Source organism: Beta vulgaris, chromosome 9 (assembly GCF_026745355.1).
Source record: "Beta vulgaris subsp. vulgaris cultivar EL10 chromosome 9, EL10.2, whole genome shotgun sequence".
Lineage (NCBI taxonomy): Eukaryota > Viridiplantae > Streptophyta > Magnoliopsida > Caryophyllales > Amaranthaceae > Beta > Beta vulgaris.
The window spans coordinates 14,079,010-14,100,270 of NC_079210.1; the positions used below are offsets into that span (position 1 = coordinate 14,079,010).

Sequence of the window (21,261 nt, forward strand, 5' to 3'; positions counted from 1 at the left end):
GATTTAAATTAAGGTAACAATTTACTGTAATCAATTTTATAATCGGTGATTAAAATTGTCATTGATTATTAGATATTCATATTTTTCAATTTTCTAACCGAATTGGGTCTTAGATTTTGACCAAATCATTTCCTAAAACAGCTTCATATTAACGTGAATACTAATTCATAAATATCTTTTACTTCACTTTATATAAATACACACTGAGCTCTTACTCCTAATCTTAATTCATATTTTTACGAAAACCCGTTTATTCCATCTTTCACTATAATATTTTCCTACACAAATGGCATCCCGAAATGAAGCACCTGTTAAAAAAATGATTAATGTTTCTGATTTGGTTAAGGGAACAAAATATATCACTATTGAAGTCCGGATAATACGGGTTTATGAGAAGCCAAACTTTATGAACAATCTGGAAGCTGGTAGCATTGAAATGATTTTGATGGATGTACATGTAAGTGATCTGCAATCTATATTATGTATAGAAAGATTTTTGTATTCGTTTCTTTTACTAATAGTCAATTATATTATATATGTGTTTATAGGGTACAAAAATACATGCCAGTATTCGAAGGAACCTAATTGTTGCTTTTTGGCCAAAGATTGAGGAAGGAGGATTTAGACATATTTCAAATTTTTTGCTACGTGATAATGCTGGATACGAGCTAACTACGCAACATAAATTCACCATATCAATGAATTATGGGTCGTCTATAGTAGACTGCAATCCTTTGGATATCCCACTATATGGTTTTGAATTTGTTCCATTTGGTGATATTTTGGCCAAAAAAGGTTCTGATGTTTATCTCATTGGTATGTTTAATTTGTTCTATAATCATTTCCTTTATTTCTATGATTTTTAGTTTATTTTGAAACGTACACCTTAAGTTATAAGTTTTTTTTTAAACAACATATAGATATAATTGGACAAGTGACTGCGTATAGTGAACTAACCAAGACCGCTAAATCGAGGTGCATGACTATTGAGCTGATGGACACAAAGTATGTGTATATACATTATTATTTATTGACCATATTTTTTGGGACAATTTTTTTTATTTTATTTATACTTTAATATAACAACTTATGAAAATTTTCATTCGTATTTCTAATTAGGAATGACAACCTAACATGTGTTCTATGGGGCACATATGCTGATGAGATGATAAATTACATAAATGCTGAGGGAGCTAATGGTGCAATTATAGTCATCTTACAGTTTGCAAAACGAATCATGTATAAAGGTAATTCGTACTTTTATTTAATCCACGCTTAGATTTGAATTTTCGTATTAAATATGTTTTAGCTTTTTAATTTTCGTATTAGATTTGTAATAGATTTTATTTTTGTACTAAATATGTATTAAATATGTATTGCAGAATCAAGAAAAAGTAAAATATAATGCACCACTTAATTTTTTTTTCCGGATCTTTTAAAAAAAGTGACTAAATTGTATATTTAACATAACTACTTCGTATATTTTATACATAAATTAGATTCGATTTTAGTTATTTAAATTTTTATTGTGTTATAGATATTAATTTGTCTATCTGTTTTTTTATAATAGGTGGTGTTCGTGTTCAAAATTCTCGATATGATTCAAGATTGTTCATTAACACACAATTATCTGAAATTATTGCTTTTAAAGATAGGTAAGTTATATTAATGTTCAATTTAATAGATGACATATCAGCCACATTTATATAATTAAACATTTATATAATTAAAGTTTTAACAATGATCAATGTTATATCAATTACCCTACTTAACACTCATAAATACAACAAAATAAATTTCATACAAGAATAATCCTTTGTTTTATCATGCAACTATGTATTAGAATATCATGTAATTGTATGTTATCTACCACAATAATATAATTTGAGATTCTGTAACTACATCTAATTATTTGTATAGAACAAAACATTCATTAGCACGTCAATATAATTGTACCTAACCATGTAGGTGAACTATGAATATGAGTTTATTTTGTTCCACCTAATAATATCAAATACAAATAAATAATTATTACATTTAAAATTAACAACAAATTACATCGCTTTAAAATATTCTTTACATATAGCACTAAACTAATATTAAGTGGAATAAAATAGTAACCAACATGGTTAAGTATTATTTTTTAATTTATTATACCAATTAAATATACGTTATGGATCACATAGTAAGCATGTATTGATAGTATTAATATAAATGTAATTTATGTTGTGTCATATAAAGTTAAAGAAATTATACCTGCGTTTCATCACATATCACCAAATATGTAAGTTTCGGACTCTATGTTGTTGCATGATATCCTACAAATATACCTACATTATATATAGCTATTAACTTTGTTTGTAAAATAAGAACATATGAAAGATTGAGTACATTATTAGATAAATAGGAAAATGATCTCTTGGAAAATGCATTATTAATACAAAAACTCATACAAATAGTAGGAACATACAAAATGCATACACATTTAGCACGATTTGTCTAAGATTATGCTACATGATTGTTTTGCAGCATGTGTTGCAAAACTCAACAAATATCTGGCCAACTAACTCAACTGACGAATGAGAGTGATGACTTTTTGAAGCAAGAATATGTAAAAGATATTTCGACATTATGAACATGAAAAAGGTGAGAACTTTGTCATTTCATGCAACAATATATATTAACATCACAAGAAAAATGACTAATTATCCTTAGTACATTTTTCATTTCTCGGCTTGTGTATGCGTATGCCTAGCCACAATAGAGGACATAGATGTTGGGTATAGTTGGTATTACGATGGATGCAACAGATGTATGAGTGGAGTGATTAGGGAAGATGATGTCATCTGGTGTAGAAAGGAGAATGTAGTGTTACGTAGTACAACACCAAGGTACTTATATTTTCTAATTTACCATTACAAAAAGGAAAATATACACTAATATTTAACGTTAAGTTTCAATAAATTACACATTTTTATAGTTTAATAGCTAATTTTCGAAAATTCTTATAGATTCAAGATAAAATTGATTGTTGCTGATAAATCTGGAGATGCTTCTTTTATGATGTTTGATAAAGAGGTGTCTAAATTGGTTGGTAGAACAGCAAAAGAAATGGTTGCCTCTCAAAATCAGGTTTGTTATCATACAATATCTAATTACCAATTGTAATACATAGTTTCTTATGTACATTTATAAATACTAACATCGAAGTACATGTAGATAGAAAACAATGAGTTTCCTGAAGAATTCAAAAGTCTATTGGGGAAAAGATTTTTGTTTAAGGTCACTGTGCCATATAATAATGACGTTGATCAAAATTATTCCTACACTGTGAATTCTACGTCGGATGAACCTGAATTAATTAACAAGTGGATTGAACTTTATGTGAAGTTGGAGGTATTTGAATTGATACACACGATTTTACAATTTTTTTCATTATCTATCATTATGTAAACAATTAATTGGTAATTACTTATGTACACTTATTTTAAACAGAACTCTATTGTTGTGAAAAAAGAGAGTGAGGCAGAAAGTGTGCAAGAATGTGAAGAGATCAGGGTAATAATTAGCTATTTCAACTAATTTCTTCTACCCACATTATATATATTATAATATATATATATATATATATATATATATATATATATATATATATGTTTAGCATTTCTAACAACCATTATTTTTTCACCATATTCAATAGGATCTCTCTCATTCGGAGACAGACTCTTCTCTCTCCCACATCACACCGCAAAAGAGGGCAACATTACTTGATGAACATTCACCCTTAGGGATGCAGCTTTCAACTAATAAGAAACTCAAGTCTGTTGTGCCTCAAGAAGAAGAATGACAAAGATGGAGTCTGGATAGTTCACCTACATTTAGGAACTACAAATAACGTCTATCTATAGCCTATTAGATGAACGTTTTTCTTAGGTTGCGTTTTACATTTCTAAACAATTTGCATTAGTTTATTAAGGATTTGGTTATTCTCCTTTACAATCATTTCAAAACTTTTGTGGTTAACACATGATTGTTTACGCAATATTTAATGATATATTTGATTACCATATATGTTTTCCTCACTATATAATGTTTAACCAAATATTGAACATTACATAACATTTAATTTGTTAACCTAACTGTTATAAATTATACATAACCAATAAATAAATATATATATATTCATATATACATAATACTTATGATTGACAGCATTTATTTAGTATTAGATGTTATGTATATTATTATAAGGAGTCCGAATATAAATAGATAAATGTAGGCTTAAATAAATAGTTCGTTTTTATGATTCTTTGGTATACGTTATTAAAAAAAAAAATCATTTTGCAGTGATATAAACTATATGTATGTATTTTGATACTAATGTTTTATATTTTAAACATCATCTTACACATTTTTTAACAATGAATATTTAAGTAAGTTAATAGTAGACAACATATTTTATTAAAGGAAAACAATATCAATTATTATAAAATAATTTCTATAAAACACGTTATTATTCCTAAATAAATAACTATACAAATTTAGAAAAGTTTTCCAAATGCACATCAAATCAAATCAACTTCATAAAATAATTAGAGAAATGAGTTCCTCTAATAGTAAACGTGTAAAGAAACTTTCAGATTACGGAAAAGAAAACGATTTTGGTGGCAATAATCCAATTGTTTGTAACAATTCAAATCAACTTCATGATGCAAAGGTTGCTATGCAAAGGAGGAAATCAATTTTGAACGATAAGCGAAGTAGAAGCCAACGGTCAAATCTTTCGACTGAAAGAACTCCTTTAATTGACATTTCTAATGATAAGTTGATTTGCAATTATTTTTTTCAATATATAGTTACTTACTTTAGACATAGTTGCGAATTGACATTAACTAAGCCATATTATATTAAACATATTAATTCCAGGTAACAATAGAGATAATGATCTACATACAAAGACAATTAACGTCTAATACAAATGATGATGACAAAGTCAGTAGGGGAATGAGGAAGGGAAGCTTGATTGAAAATAAAAGGAAAACACAGGAATTGAGTGTACCTATTCTTTTATCTCCTAAAATTGATATTCCTAATGGTATGTATTATTGGTTAGTATAACTGTATAGTATAATTTTAGGATTACTATGTTGGCATATATTTTGTGGATACATTTGTATTAAAACTACTTAATCTTATTATTATGTACACCAACAGATTCATCAGGACCCCATGTTTCATATGTTGTAATAGACTAATGGTTTTTGCCAAGTTGTTATATTTGTAGTGTATATATTTTCTAATTATATCTTGCTTAGTCATGATGGTAAAATATTGCATCGCGTATTTAAAATAATGCAAACATAAATTGTTGAATTCTATTACTATTTCCCATATATATTAACATTTTCTACTCCATCTAAAATTAAATCAAAACAATGATTCAAGAAGATATGAAACAATATAAACTACTTTCTTACATTTTTTTAATTCATATTTGTGGAGAATTTATGGAATAATCAAACATTGACTAAACAAATAAAGTTATTCATCATGAAATGTCCTTACTATAACATACATAAGTCAAGCTAATTGAGTATATCTTTAATTTATCATGTAAATAAAGTATATAATTATTAATAATTATAAATAGGAAAAGAGAAGACTACCTTTTTCATCTCACATTATTTCTTCAATGGCCACCGTCCTTTGCATCCAAAGCAAAACCTCGAAAAAAACAAACATAGTTTATGTATTTAACGATATTTTTTTAAAAAGGATTTATGATTATTTATTAATCTATTAAATCATAAATATTATCAACTACATTTATAAAATGAGAACATAATATACAATTGAAAAAAAATTACTTTTAAGGACATACGATTAAGGATATCAACTACTTTTTTTAGGATCAACTACATATTATCAATTACTTTGTCAACGATATTTTTTTTAAAAGGATTTATGATTATTTATTAATCTATTAAATCATAAATATTATCAGCTACATTTATAGCATCAGAACATAATATACAATTGAAAAAAATTACTTTTAAGGATATACGATTAGGGATATCAACTACTTTTTTTAAAGGATTAACTACATATTATCAACTACTTTTTTAAGGATATACGATTCTATATCAATATCTATAGATAGATATTTCATACATTTATAAATTATTTTGAAAATAATATTATTTTTACGATATTATTTTTTAAATGATATATGATTATTTACTACGATTTTATTTTTAAAATTATATATTATTATTTATTAATCTATTAAGTCATACATATCATCAACTAAGGATCAACTACATATTATCAATTACAAATTATTTTTGTCCAATAAATAAATCAACAATTTGCAATCAATTAGTGAGATGAAGCAGAATTGAGATTACCTTCTTTAATCAACTTTATCAGCTATAATTCTGTAAAAAAAACATTGCATGCGAGAAATAATATTATAAATTACTTTTAAAATGATATTATTTTTACGATATTATTTTTAAAATGATACATGATTATTTACTACGATATTATTTTTAAAATTATATACTTCCTCCGTTCCATTTTAAATGAAACGTTTGCTTTTTCACGCAACCCAATGCGCTTCTTTAGTCGTTAATATCTTTAGTTGTGTATCCGTAAAAAATATAAAAAAGTTATAATTTGATATTATGCATCGAGACGAATCTAACAAGATCCCACTTGACTATGTTTTTCTTTATATAATAGCGATAAATTGGAGTCAAAATTGATCAACGAATAGTGTCATTTCACCCAATGTTTCATTTAAAACAGAACGGAGGAAGTATTATTATTTATTAATCTATTAAATCATACATATCATCAACTACATTTCATAGTCAGTCAACATAAAATACAATTAAAAATTAAATATTCAGATAATAGGATAGTAAACTAATTTTTTTTTTGGTGACATGCATGCGAGAAATTAATTTTTCTTGAAGCTTATATTTAACAATAAAGCACTTAAGGATATACTTTAGTTTTTTATTCTACGGTTTTTTAAAAGTTATAATTTTAGATTGATTAATTAATGATATATTCATGAAATAATACAGGAAATAATTAGTAAAAATTCAAAATTTGAATGGTATTATGATATTTCTACTTAATTTATATTTCTTATTTTTGTGACATGCATGCGAGAAAATATACAGATTCATACATATTAAATACGAAAAAAAATTAAATTGATGATATGCATGCAAATTTAATTGTAATTTTAGATTGATGCATTAATCATATATTCATGCAATAATATAGGTACTAAATAGTAAAAAAGTAAAATTTTAACAATATTACACAATTTACAGTTATACTTTATATTTCATAATTTTCTATGCAATTTGGTTGCGAGAAATGTAGAGTCAAAACCATTCAATACGTTCATTATTTTAATGCATAACTGATTTTTTTTAATGTATTTAACCATAAAGATTATCAACAAAATATATAGATCAACATGTAAAGTACAAGGAAAACACAAATTAGATATTCAGATATCGTAATATTTTCCGCTAATTCTTTTTTGGAAAAAATTGTTTTAAATAAGTTAACCTTTGCGTGGTCTTCCAATTTCAAGTCTAACTTTTGATTATTCCTAGTCAAGTCAACTTTGTAGCGCCATTAACTTTAATTAGGATAAATGACCGGTAACCTGATAAATTTGTAAATAAAAAAGTTTACCAATTAACCCACCCATTAACCCACCCAAAAACAGATAACCCACCCATTAACCCACCCAAAACTGAAAACCCACCCATTAACCCACCCAAAACTGAAAGCCTACCCATTAACCCACCCAAAACTGAAAAGCTACCCATTAACCCACCTAAAAACTAAAAACCACCCATTAACCCACAACATCACCATCCCCACCCCACCCCAACAAACGACCAACACCCCCTCCCCTTCCCCCCTTCGAATCCCAGGCCACCCCCTCCCCTGCCGGAAAATTGCTCCTCCTCCCTGTCCCCCCCTTCGAATTCCGCGCCTCCCCTCCCCCGCCGGAAAATCGCTCCCCCTCCCCTACCCTTCGAATCCCATACCTCCCCCTCCCCTGCCGGAAAATCGATCCTCCTCCCCTTCCTCCTTCGAATCGAATCTCGCGCCTCCCCCTCTCCCACCCTCGTTTCTGCCCAGAAAGAAATAGAGGAGGCGGATGATCTGAAGAACTAGGGCTGCGAGCTTCCGGCGAGAGTGAGGGAGGAGGAAAGAGACGAGTCCGCCGGCGAGAGTGAGGGAGGGGGAGGCGCGGGGGGGAGGGGGGTGCGTGAGGAGGAGGAAGGGTGCTAGTGGGCGAGGTGGGGGGAGGGTGGGGTAGGGGGTGCTGCTGGTGGAAAGGCAGTAGGGCAGGGGAGGGGAGGATGGGTGGGTGGGACGCTGCTTGTGGGGTGCAGGGGTAGGGGAGGGGTGGGGGGTGGGTGGGGGTGGTGTAAGGAAGAGGGAAGAGAAAGATAACAGGAGGAGGGGAGTAGTGAGAAAATAAAACAAAAAAATATAGCAAACTAATTATTTGGCAACACGTGGCATTTGTAACCTGCTAAATAGGTCACAAACAGGTTAAAACTCAATAGAAGAAAATAGCCCTACAAGCCTAACTTAACTAGGAATAATCAAAAGTTAGACTTGAAATTGGAAGACCACGCAAAGGTTGACTTATTTAAAACAATTTTTCCTTCTTTTTTTTGTCACATGCATGCGAAAAAAATATCTAGATTCATACAAACTAAATACGAAAGAAAAATAAATTGAGGATATAGATGCATGTTTTTAATTTACTGTCTTTTAAGAAGATAAAATGTTAGATCTACAAAAGTATCATATATTCATGAACTAATATAATTATTAATTACAAAAAAAACAAACTTAAATCTATAAAAGCACTACACCTGTAAGTAGTTGAAATCTGATGAAATAGTTCGTTTCTTCAGTTCTTCATCAATGGCAATGAACATACAATCCGGTTTGCATGCGAAGAAAACTTTCGAAATTTAATTCCCCAATTTCTAAATCCCCTTTTCTGATATTAAATCAGAAAACTTATTAATAACCACGGTTTTTTCTCACATTTTCTGTTGTCTTCTTTGTTAATCGAATTTGTTTTTGTTGTGTAAATAGCTTTCAAATAAATCTGGAAAATATAGAAGCAAAGGAAAGTTGCCATTTTTGATGAGAAGATGTTCTTCATGCATGTTCGAGAGAGTGGAAATGAATGTTCGAGAGAGAGAGAGAGAGAGAGAGAGAGAGAGAGAGAGAGAGAATATGAACGGTTCTAAAAATCAGAAAATGAATTGTTTTGGTGCATTTGGTTTTGATGGATTTATATATATACTTAGGTTTTTAAGGTTTATGTTAGGTAGTATTAGGTAGTATAAATAGAGTATTATAGTAAAGGATATGCTTAAATGGAAATGTATAATGGGCTTTAAAACAAGTTATATATATAATTGTGTATTTATATTGGGCTTGGAAATCTTATTATAGTAAATATTATGTTTAGGTGGAAATGTATAATGCGCTTTAAAACAAGTTATATTATTATAAGGCCAAACTAAATAAATCACTTTATGCCTAAATAAATAATTCGTCGTCACATCTATTTATAAATCATTGTTATACGTTATAAAAAAATTAAATAGTTACGGTGATATAAGTTATATGTAGGTTAACATATGTTTAGGTATTTAAGGTTTAGCTTAGGTAGTATTAGGTAGTATATAAAGAGTATCATATTAGGGTTATGTTTAGATGGAAATGTATAATGGGCTTTAAATCAAGTATATATATATATATATATATATATACGTATATATATATATATATATATATATACGTATATATATATATATATATATATATATATATACGTATATATATATATATACGTATATATATATATATACGTATATATATATATATATATGAACGGTTCTAGAGAGTGGAAATGAATGTTCGAGAGAGAGAGAGAGAGAGAGAGAGAGAGAATATGAACGGTTCTAAAAATCAGAAAATGAATTTGTTTTGGTGCATTTGGTTTTGATGGATTTATATATATACTTAGGTTTTTAAGGTTTATGTTAGGTAGTATTAGGTAGTATAAATAGAGTATTATAGTAAAGGATATGCTTAAATGGAAATGTATAATGGGCTTTAAAACAAGTTATATATATAATTGTGTATTTATATTGGGCTTGGAAATCTTATTATAGTAAATATTATGTTTAGGTGGAAATGTATAATGCGCTTTAAAACAAGTTATATTATTATAAGGCCAAACTAAATAAATCACTTTATGCCTAAATAAATAATTCGTCGTCACATCTATTTATAAATCATTGTTATACGTTATAAAAAAAATTAAATAGTTACGGTGATATAAGTTATATGTAGGTTAACATATGTTTAGGTATTTAAGGTTTAGCTTAGGTAGTATTAGGTAGTATATAAAGAGTATCATATTAGGGTTATGTTTAGATGGAAATGTATAATGGGCTTTAAATCAAGTATAATATATATATATATATATATATATATATATATATATATATATATATATATATACGTATATATATATATATATATTATATATATATATATATATACGTATATATATATATATATAATATATATATATATAATATATATATATATATATACGTATATATATATATATATATATATATACGTATATTATATTATATATATATATATATATATATATATATTATATATATATAATATATAACGTATATATATATATATATATATATATATATATATATATATATATATATATATATATATATATATATATATATATATTTTATATATATACGTATATATATATATATATATATATATATATATATAATTATGTATCTATATTGAGTTTGGAAATCATACTATGTGTTTACAAATTTTTTGGAGAATATAGAAATGTCATGTCCTTCTCATTAAGCATTCTAAACATATTTTATTCATAAGTGTTATTTTATGTAAACTAATAAATTTGTTATTATCATCCATTCAATATTGTTTCATACATATTTAAGAAAATTGAATTCATGCTAAATTTATATTATTTAATTTGTAAATTAACAATATAAATGACTTAATGTTTATGTTATTGAGTAAACATGGAATTTCAAAGTTCGCTTTTAGTATACTACACCTTAATTCTTATATGTTAACTATTTTAATTTGCTTATTGCTATACTTTGACAAGAACAACTTACTATAACATAAGTAGAATTATAACATTAATTTCATTGAAGTACATATGAATTCAAAACGATCTAATATACGTACAATTATGCTATTAACGTGGAAAACATTTTTATTTTAGTTACCACTCATTCACTCAATCAATGTTATCAAAAGAAGCTCAACAAAAATATGCAAGACAAAAGAGGAAGTTATTATGTTAGAAAAGCGTGCAAGATTTACGCGTCCTCTGTCCTATACGACACAAATAATATCCCAGCCAATCAACTTACCTCTTAATCGGATCTTCATCAGGTATAAATCGCAATTAGATTAAGTAATTAACACATATCATCCAACATTTTGGACAATAATTAGTTATCCTTTTGTTTTTATATATGCAACTAACATTTTATTGTCTTGCATTATAAGCGTTTTCCTCAATATGGATTTCTCCTTTATCGTCGACAATTAAAACTTCTCTACTAATTCTTACGTAACTCCGATTCCTAATGGTGAGTGTATATAGTTTTATTTACTTTGAAAACGTATTACTTGCAAGATAGTAATGTAAATTATCTTAATGCAGTATTTTCCAAAGTGACCATCTTCAAGTTCACAAGATATTAGTTGTCATGTGGACATCACAACTCAATCGCCATTAAGTGCTATAACAAATTATATCGGTTGTTTTATATAAATTATTCCTTATTGATTGTTAATTTGTCTAATAACGTTACTGTATAAACAATCTATTATATTTTGAAAATTATGTGCTTAGATAAAGAACATGCATCAAAGATAGCAAGGCATCAACGAAAACTTATAATTGAAGAGAAACGAAGTTCTGGTAATAAATTAACTATTATAAATATCATGTTTATACTATTTCAGTTTTGGCATAGTATGATCATAAAATATAAACGTTGTGACCAACTACATCACCTATTGTCGCTGAATAGCGTCTACGCCATGTCCACTGTCAACGGAAGTTATACAACCTATGAGATTATGAGTTCATTTAGATCAAAGACACGTGTTATCCGAAGTAAGCAAGTCCTCAATCGGTTTCAAAGAGAATATTCCAGGTATGTTATAGTAAATATTAATTAACTAATACAGCACCATAAATAGTAGAGATAATTATACAATTATTAAACTTTTGTTTATGCATTAAACAAAAAAGTTTGTTTACAGATGACAATGATGTTGAAGGAAATGATATGCATGTGACAATTATTCAAATTCTAATGCGCGAGCAGAAAAATATTGGTTCCAGGTATAAGTCTGCAGTAAAGCATATATATTTTGGTATATTCTTTGTTATATCGTCTTTTTTTTAACTCAATTTTTAAATAAGAAACATGTAAATCCTATAACGCATACGTATCATATATCTTTTTTATAGAGCATGTAATGGTGGACATTGCAGTCAATGGTGCGTTATTAGACTTACATATTATACTATCATGTTACATTCATTAAAACACTAATTTAAAGTTATAATTTTTCTTTATGTAGAAGGTTATTCAGATTTGGGAGATCCCACCTGTGTTTGCGAGTTCTGTGGAGCACAAATGTGGTTTGGTGAACGAGTAAACAACGAAATAAGAGTGGAGACCAAAGTTTGGGATGTGTTGCATGCAAGGAAAAGTGCAATTACCTTTACTTAAGCGTCCACCCCAACTTTTGGAAGATCTATTGAAAAGAGACATAGTAGAAGTGCGCACTTCCTTGATAATATTAGGGGTATAACATGATGTATTCTTCACTTCTATGGGAGGTAGAATAATTGCACCAACTACCATGGCGTGGTCCATATACATACAAGATTGGAGGTCAAAATCATCACCTGATAGGCAGTTTGTTGCCGAACGATGGAGCACGTCCTAAATTCTCTCAACTATACATATATGACACTGAAGAAGAGGTTCAGAATAGGATGAAGGGCAAGGTATCGTGATATTTTACTGCAAATATTTGAACATGCCATTTGTATTAAATGTTATATATACATCCTCATTCATAATAAAGCAATGCTAACGTTTGAACATACTATATTGCGTCAGTTCTAAAGACCCTAATAAATTTGAAGATCGTGTCGTTGCACAATTAAGGATATGTTGATCAGCATAACCCATTGGCCAAGAGTTTTAGAATGGCTAGAGATCGTTTCGAATCAAACAACGGCGAAGACTTAAAACTTAGGCTAATTGGAAGAAGGGATTCTGATGGAAGGACTTATAACCTTCCAACAACATCTGAAGTGGCCGCGCTTATAGTTGGAGACATTGATACAGCAGATAAGGGATATAGTAGTCCAAAGGAAAAATGGAAGATTAAGGCAGATATCTGAGCTTCACGCATCGTATTTACCGTTACAATATCCACTGATTTTCCCATATGGGGAAGATGGATCTTGAGTAGATGTTATGCATAGAGACAAGACCGCATCAAGTAGTTCTACGAATAAAAGAGAACAACTTACTATGCGGAGTGGTTTGCATACAGAATGCAAGATCGTGAACAAGAAGCCGATACTTTGTTATTATGTCGTCGGTTGTATCAACAATTTTTGGTTGACGGTTACACTATGATTGAGGCAGAGAGGCTCTCCTTTCTAAAGAATAACCAACAAAGTTTAAGATCAGATAATGTGAAGAATTTAAGAGGGGCTGTGGAAAGAGGTGATACAGAGGGATCTTCCAATGGCGAGTTGCTTGATACCACCGTCATTCACAGGTGGACATAGCTACATGAGAGAGAACTATCAGGATGCAATGGCCATTTGTAGATGGTATGGTTATCCAGATTTGTTCATAACCTTTACGTGTAATGCTAAATGGCCAGAAATAAGCAGATTCTTCAAAAAGGGGGACTTAGACCCGAGGACAGACCGGATATCATCTGTCGAGTCTTTAAAATGAAGCTCGACCAATTGGTTAAAGACCTAAAGGAGAATGAGATATTTGGCCGAGTTAAAGCTGTACGTATAAATCAAATCCGGTATAATGATGTTGATTTCTACAGCTTTTTTTCATCTTTAATATATTATAATTGAATTAATTGAATTTCATACTACTTTACAAAACATTTACACATCAAGATTAGTTGGTCTACTTATAAGGTTGTTCAAATAATGATGCATACATATCTTTTTTTTCTCCAGTTGTTTATACAGTTGAGTTTCAAAAGCGTGGCCTTCCCATGCTCATATACTTCTTTTCCTGCACCCTGCTGACAAATATCCACAGGCAAGCGATATTGACAAGATTATATGCGCTGAGTTACCAGATCCAATTGAGGATCCGAATTTGTATGAGACTGTTACGAAAATGATGCTACATGGTCCATGTGGTTCCTCCAACACTAATGCACCTTGCATGGATCAAAATAAGTGCACAAAGCATTTTCCTAAAAGATTTATTGACGAAACAAAGGTTGATGAGGAAGGATATCCAGTTTATAGAAGAAGAGATAACGGAACCTCGGTTGAGAAGAACGGAGTGCATCTTGATAATAGGTTTGTTGTTCCTTATAATCCACAACTGCTTCGTAAGTATCGTGCCCATATAAACGTTGAATGGTGCAATCAATCCAGATCGATAAAGTATTTGTTCAAGTACATAAATAAGGGTTACGATAGAGTAACTGCTGCTGCTTATCAGAACAAAATAGCTGCGATGATCCACAAAAGATTGATGAGATTAAAATGTATTACGACTGCCGTTACATATCTGCTTGTGAGGCAGTGTGGAGGATATATGGATTTCCTATTCACTATCGAACCCCTGCTGTTGAGAGATTGAGTTTCCATCTACCTGGGGAGCAAACGGTCGTCTACACTGACCAGATGGACGTGGGAGATGTACTTGATAGACCTAATGTTGATAGCACAAAGTTTTTATCGTGGATGGAATGCAACCAAAAGTATGAAGAAGCAAGACAGTTGACTTATGTAGAGTTCCCCGAAATTTGTTTGGAAACAACCTACGCGAGAATGGCACCTAGGTCGAAAGGGTTCGCACTTGGCAGGGTATACCATGTCGCTCCAGGTTCTGGTGAGAAATACTATCTAAGAACGCTCCTTAATTTTGTAAAAGGCCGACGTGCTACGAGGATATAAGAACGTTGATGGTTTAGTGTATCCAACCTTCAAAGAAGCTTGCTACGCAAGGGGGCTGCTTGATGACGACAAGGAATACATAGACGCCATAACAGAGGCAAGCTTTAGAGAAACGGGGCATTATCTGCGAAATCTATTTTGCATGTTACTTATGTCTGGTAGCTTATCTAAACCAGAAGACATATGGGAAAAGACATGGCACTACTATCTGATGACATTCTATATAAACAACGTCGTATTCATAAAAACAAAGGTAAAGTTACAGTACTTGCATACTTACTTTTTATCGCTTACTTGCATGTTTAATAATGTGCAACGAAAAAAGGATCACGATGACTAAATGAAGGCACTAATATTAAATCTTCCCTATCGCATTGCAGATTTAACTCTAACGGATGAACAAATTCAAGCTTTTGCACTGGCAGATATTGAAGCTAAACTGCAAAGTAATGGTAGTAGCCTTCGAAAATTCAGTGAGATGCCTTTTCCAGAGAATTAGTCGTGTTTGAAGGTCAAAATAAGCTAATAGCGGATGAGCTTTCATATGACATACCCTCATTAATTCAGGAATATGACAAACGTTTCCATGTCTAACCGAAGAACAACTAATGGTTTTCAACGAAATAATGCACTTGTTAATGGCCAATCAGGAGGTGTGTTTTTTGTATACGGATATGGAGGCACGGGTAAAACATACATTTGGAGGACATTGTGTGCTGCAATTAGGAAGATGGGTGAAATTGTTTTGCCAGTAGCATCAAGTGGAATTGCGTCCCTACTTCTTCCAAAAGGTCGAACCGCCCATTCAAGGTTCGGGCTTCCACTCAATGTTTGTGAAAACTCTACGTGTGTAGCTATTAGGCCTGGTTCGACTTAGCTGCATTGCTCATGAGAACAAAGCTAATTATCTGGGATGAAGCACCAATGATGCACAAATATTGCTTTGAAGCACTTGATAGGAGTTTAAAGGACATTATGCAAGTGTTGATCGAGATAATTTGCATCGACCATTTGGAGGTAAAGTTGTTGTTTTGGTGGTGATTTAAGACAGATTCTGCCTGTTATACCCAAGGGTACAAGGCAAGATATAGTATTTGCGACGTTAAACTCTTCGTTTCTATGGGATTCATGTAAGGTTTTGAAGCTTACACGCAATATGAGACTTCAATCATGTTCTTCTTCGTCTACCGCTAATGAAATAAGGGACTTCTCAGAATGGATACTGAGCGTTGGTGATGGCAGAGCTGGAGGCCCAATGATGGAGAAGTCGATATTGAAATCACTGAAGATATTCTTATAGACGGTGGAGATGACCCCATATCATCGATTGTCGACAGCACATACCCTTCACTCACTGATCACCTTTGGGAAGCCAAATACTTCCAAGAAAGAGCAATTCTAGCTCCAACTAATGAAATAGTTGAGAAGGTAAATGATCATGTGTTGTCCACAATTCCAGGTGATGAGAAAATTTACTTGAGTTGTGATGCAATTAGTAAAGATGAAGGGAACTTAGGGGCTCATGATATATATTCTACTGAATTCTTAAACACAATAAAGTACTCGGGCCTGCCAAATCATAGTATTAAGTTAAAAGTTGGTGCACTTATCATGTTGCTTTGTAATATTGATCAGACATCTGGATTGTGTAATGGCACGAGGCTGGTAGTGAAGCATTTAGGCAATCGAGTGATTGAAGCTACTGTCATTTCAGGGAGCAATGTTGGTGACAAGGTATTCATCCCACGAATGACACTAACACCGTCTGACTCAACAAAATTTCTATCAGATTTCAAAGACGGCAATTTCCTTTGACTGTGTGTTTTGCCATGACAATAAATAAAAGTCAAGGACAATCATTGTCGCACGTCGGGTTGTATTTACCGAGGCCTGTTTTCAGTTATGGTCAGCTATATGTCGCTATTTCCCGAGTCACGAGCAAAAAAGGACTTAAAATTCTGATTTGTGATAAAGAGAATAATGTGTGCAAAACAACCACAAATGTTGTTTATAAGGAAGTGTTCCAAAATGTATAACTTCATACACATATTTGTAATGTTTGTTAATATAACTTTTACTTATTCTTTCATTACAAAATTTGTTGTCTGCTATTGGTTTCATTGAAAATTCTGTCTTATTAAGCAAATCACTTCCCGTGCATTTTTGCACGAGTCCCAAAACTAGTACTTGTATATGTACAATGTCTATAATAGTCTTTAAAAGTTAACTAGTTATTGGAAGATGTAATGTATTACGCGCACTTGTCATGTGTATGAAACTATGAATTAAGACATCCTGTTTTTGTTTCAGGTGATAATTACTTCATTCAGTGAGGTTGCTGAGAATGAGTATCTTGATCCTAGGATGGTCCAAGTTGCTATCGTGGATCATGTCAAACAAGTGAGTCTTTTCTGTCTTTAGTTATTCCTTTTTTCTCTATGCTTTTGAATATATAGTCTGTATAGGTCTTGATGCTTTTTATCTAGGAAAAATTGACAATAGAGGTCTGAACTTTGGGTGATAATTTTTAGAAGGTTTGAACTATTGATTAACCGGTGTAGGTCCCAACTTTAGGGGGTCTTAACTTTTAGCAGGCCTTAGTGACTTAAAACTGGCTTAATAGGTCATCACTTGTAAAACTTGGGTCACATCAGAAGGGTTAATTGAGGGAAGGATGTAGGAACTAAGTGAGATTTTAAAAAAAATCTTCAGTTTTAAGTCGTCGAGGCCCGCTAAAAGTTAGACCCCCTAAAGTTGGGACCTACACAAGGTTAATCAATAGTTCAAATCTTTTAAAAATTATCACCCAGAGTTCAGACCTCTATTGTCAATTTTTCCTTTTATCTAATAGAATCTTTATATTTTATGCCTTACACTAAAGAACAAGGATCAAGAAAGAATCTCCATATCTCTAGTAGAACTGCTTGGACATTTTGGAGGTCATCTATTTTCAGTTTCCTCTGTATCTGCAAAATGATGAAACGTTGACAAGATCATGCTAATTTCTTATTAAGTACTTGCTCTCTATCTACTATACCTTCTTCTGTTCTGTAAATGGCTAGCTTGCTAAAATATTTTGCTATTTGCTTTATGGTTTACTATGCCCATGCAGTGAAACTTTTTGCTTGTTTATGACAATAAGGACCCTCCCCTCTTCTCTTACTTTATTTCTGGTTGAAAGGGAGGGGGAGTCGTTATTGGGCAATATCATCATCCATTATGAGGTAGTCTTCAATATCACAAGACTGGATAAATTTTTTCATAGATGTTGAGATTTGTAAATTTGGCATTATCAAGTTGACTTGCTAATCCAAACTGATTCAGGCTTGTACAGAGGCAAGACCTGCTAGTGATGAGGAACTTCCGTATATCTTCCTACATCGAGGAATTCAGGTATGTTTATGATTTGGTAGTTTAGTCCTTGATAGGAAACATTGTGGCAAATGATGATGTGCGTTGGGGTATAAATTTCTACTTAAATCTAGAACTTGGTGATTAAAGTGTTGAATGGTTTAATTTCTTATTATATTTTTATATTTAGGCTAATGCTACTTGCCACCTCCTGAAACATCAATTTTAGCTAAATTTGATTTAGAAGCTGTAAGCATGATTGATTTGCTTAACTTGATTTTTCCTTGCCTGTGCAAGATAATATACAACAGATTATTCTTGTGCGGACTAATTTCAGTATGGACACAATAAGTTTTGCTTAACTTAATTTGTTATTCTATGAGTCATAATTGCTTCTGAGGAATGATTGTGTTAGACTTGATTCAAGGTGTTTAATATTTTTCCAAAATTTCTCTCTATCAATGGTGATCATGTGGGAACTTGATAGAATATGGCTGCCATTGTTTTTTCTAGTGTACAAAATCAGGTTGGATGAAGACTATTAATGTAATCCCTCATAAATTTATGGATTTTATAAATATATATTTTAGTATATATATATATATATTTAAATCTAATCTAGTTTTAACTGATTTATTTATTCAAACTATTTTGAAAGTCAAAGGAATTATGTTAAGGATTTAAGGAAGTTAAAATATTTTTGTTAAAGCATGCTTTGAAAAGTATTCGATTTACTAATTGGATTTGAAAAAAAAGTTCAAATGGGCTTGAGGAATCCAAATAATAAGTGGATTAGGAAAATGACTTCTATTGATGTTAGGAGTTTTAAATTATCAATTCTATTCATCATTAAACTCTATTGAAACCCAATTGCCTTTTCCTAAGCCAAAAAGAAAAACATATATATAAGTACCTTGAACCCAAATTTACCCATACAATAACTTGCTCTCTCCTCACACACACTCAAAACTGAGGCCTAGTCCCTCTCCTCTTTGACGTAATTTTTTCTTCTTCTTTCTTTCTTCTCCTTCAAGAAACACTTTCTTCTCCACCAAAAAACTTTACCACACCACCGCCGACAGAACCTCCGGCTACTGCTGCCTTCCCACGGCTGGCGTATCTACTCCTTTGTTCTCTTATTGTGTTGGTTTAATTCTTTTCTTCCTCCTCAAGTTTTGATTAAAGATTATGTTTTTATCTTTTGTTTCAGTACTAATTATGATTAGAAGCTTCAATTTACTGTTTTAATGATGAATCTAGGATTATATCAATTATGTATTGAAAGAATAAAAATTCAGATTTGATTATTATATTTAGATTGGGTTTTTAAGTATCAAAGAATTAATTTTTAGGGTCTTAAAAATTGAAAAGTCCTAGTAGCATGTTATAAACTATGAAATTGATTTAACTTATGAATTTAAGCATGTTAAAGTATGTTTAAAGGAAGTTTTAATAATTTATAAAGTTGCTGGAATTTTAGAAAGGTTTTTACTAATGGAGCTTTATGGATTTTAGTGACTAGTATAGTAGTACTATGCTAGGTAATATAAGTAATTGAAGTTTTAATGACAAAAACAACTTTTAAATATTTTTAAAGGGGATTTAAAGTATTTTAAAGTTGCTGGAATTTATTTGGAGTATTGATTTTAAATTCTATTGGTTGCTTTAAGTGGAGATTACTCTGTAGGCTATTTTTAAAGCGTTAAAGGTGGCCTACCAATTTGTTTACACAATGTACGTATATACCTATGTGTTGTGTGATGTAGTATCCTGATTTTAGGAAGGAAAAGTTGTAGTATCATGTATAGGAACTTTGTGAGTTCATATATGATTTCTATTATGATTGTACTTTACATATTTTATGCCTATATGTGAACATGTTAAGTATGAGATTTAATTATGAGTTTGATATCATGTTTGTATGGAATATTGATGCAAGCATGTTACTTGGGAACTTTATTTATTAATTTACATGGAGGAATTAATATATTTATCGATTTGAATCATGTGTTCCCTTATATTATTATTTTCACTACTCTATGAGGACTGCAGGCCTTATTTGGTAAGTTGATAATTTATGCCTTCGAAAGGTAAGTTGGTTGTTGGCTAGGTTCAACAAATAAGAAGGAATTAATATTGGGTTGTAAGTTGTATGATCACTTATTTAAACTTAAGATAAAAAAGAATTAAGTTGTGAATGTTTGATTATATGTATCTGCATTGTTTGTGTGTCATAACAAGTAATAATTGGTAAATCATGTAAAGTGTAACTTGGATAGTAATAAACTTAAGATTGGTGCATGTCTGAAGTTGGACAATCAGGAGTTGGGGTACATGGTGAGCGTGCCATGGCTTTTTCTGGGAATTGGATTGATCAGTGTTCCTATTTTATTCAAAGGTTCCTCGATAGCGCAACTCATTATGGAATACGGAGTCACGCCCGTATTTCGTCTTCCTAGGTGAAGGCTGGTTTTTAATTAGTTAGACAACTTGGTCCAATAATTATTCCATTAAAGTAATAAAAAGATGGTTAAAGTTTAGTT

The 21,261-nt window shown here is 30.8% G+C and overlaps 2 protein-coding genes across 2 annotated transcripts; both read left to right on the forward strand.

The window, feature by feature from the left end:
• Positions 1–286: 286 nt before the first annotated feature.
• On the forward strand, positions 287–3,847 carry LOC130590158 (uncharacterized). Its single transcript, XM_057392169.1, has 10 exons — positions 287–457; positions 549–816; positions 921–1,005; positions 1,120–1,247; positions 1,571–1,655; positions 2,811–2,891; positions 3,012–3,132; positions 3,220–3,396; positions 3,496–3,558; positions 3,701–3,847. Exons 1-10 carry the CDS (start codon positions 287–289, stop codon positions 3,845–3,847), a joined length of 1,326 nt encoding a protein of 441 aa, XP_057248152.1.
• Positions 3,848–13,753: 9,906 nt separating this feature from the next.
• Positions 13,754–15,866, forward strand: LOC109133695 (uncharacterized). The gene is made up of 5 exons (XM_057392170.1): positions 13,754–13,983; positions 14,092–14,227; positions 14,496–14,796; positions 14,910–15,302; positions 15,748–15,866. Exons 1-5 carry the CDS (start codon positions 13,754–13,756, stop codon positions 15,864–15,866), a joined length of 1,179 nt encoding a protein of 392 aa, XP_057248153.1.
• Positions 15,867–21,261: the final 5,395 nt, after the last annotated feature.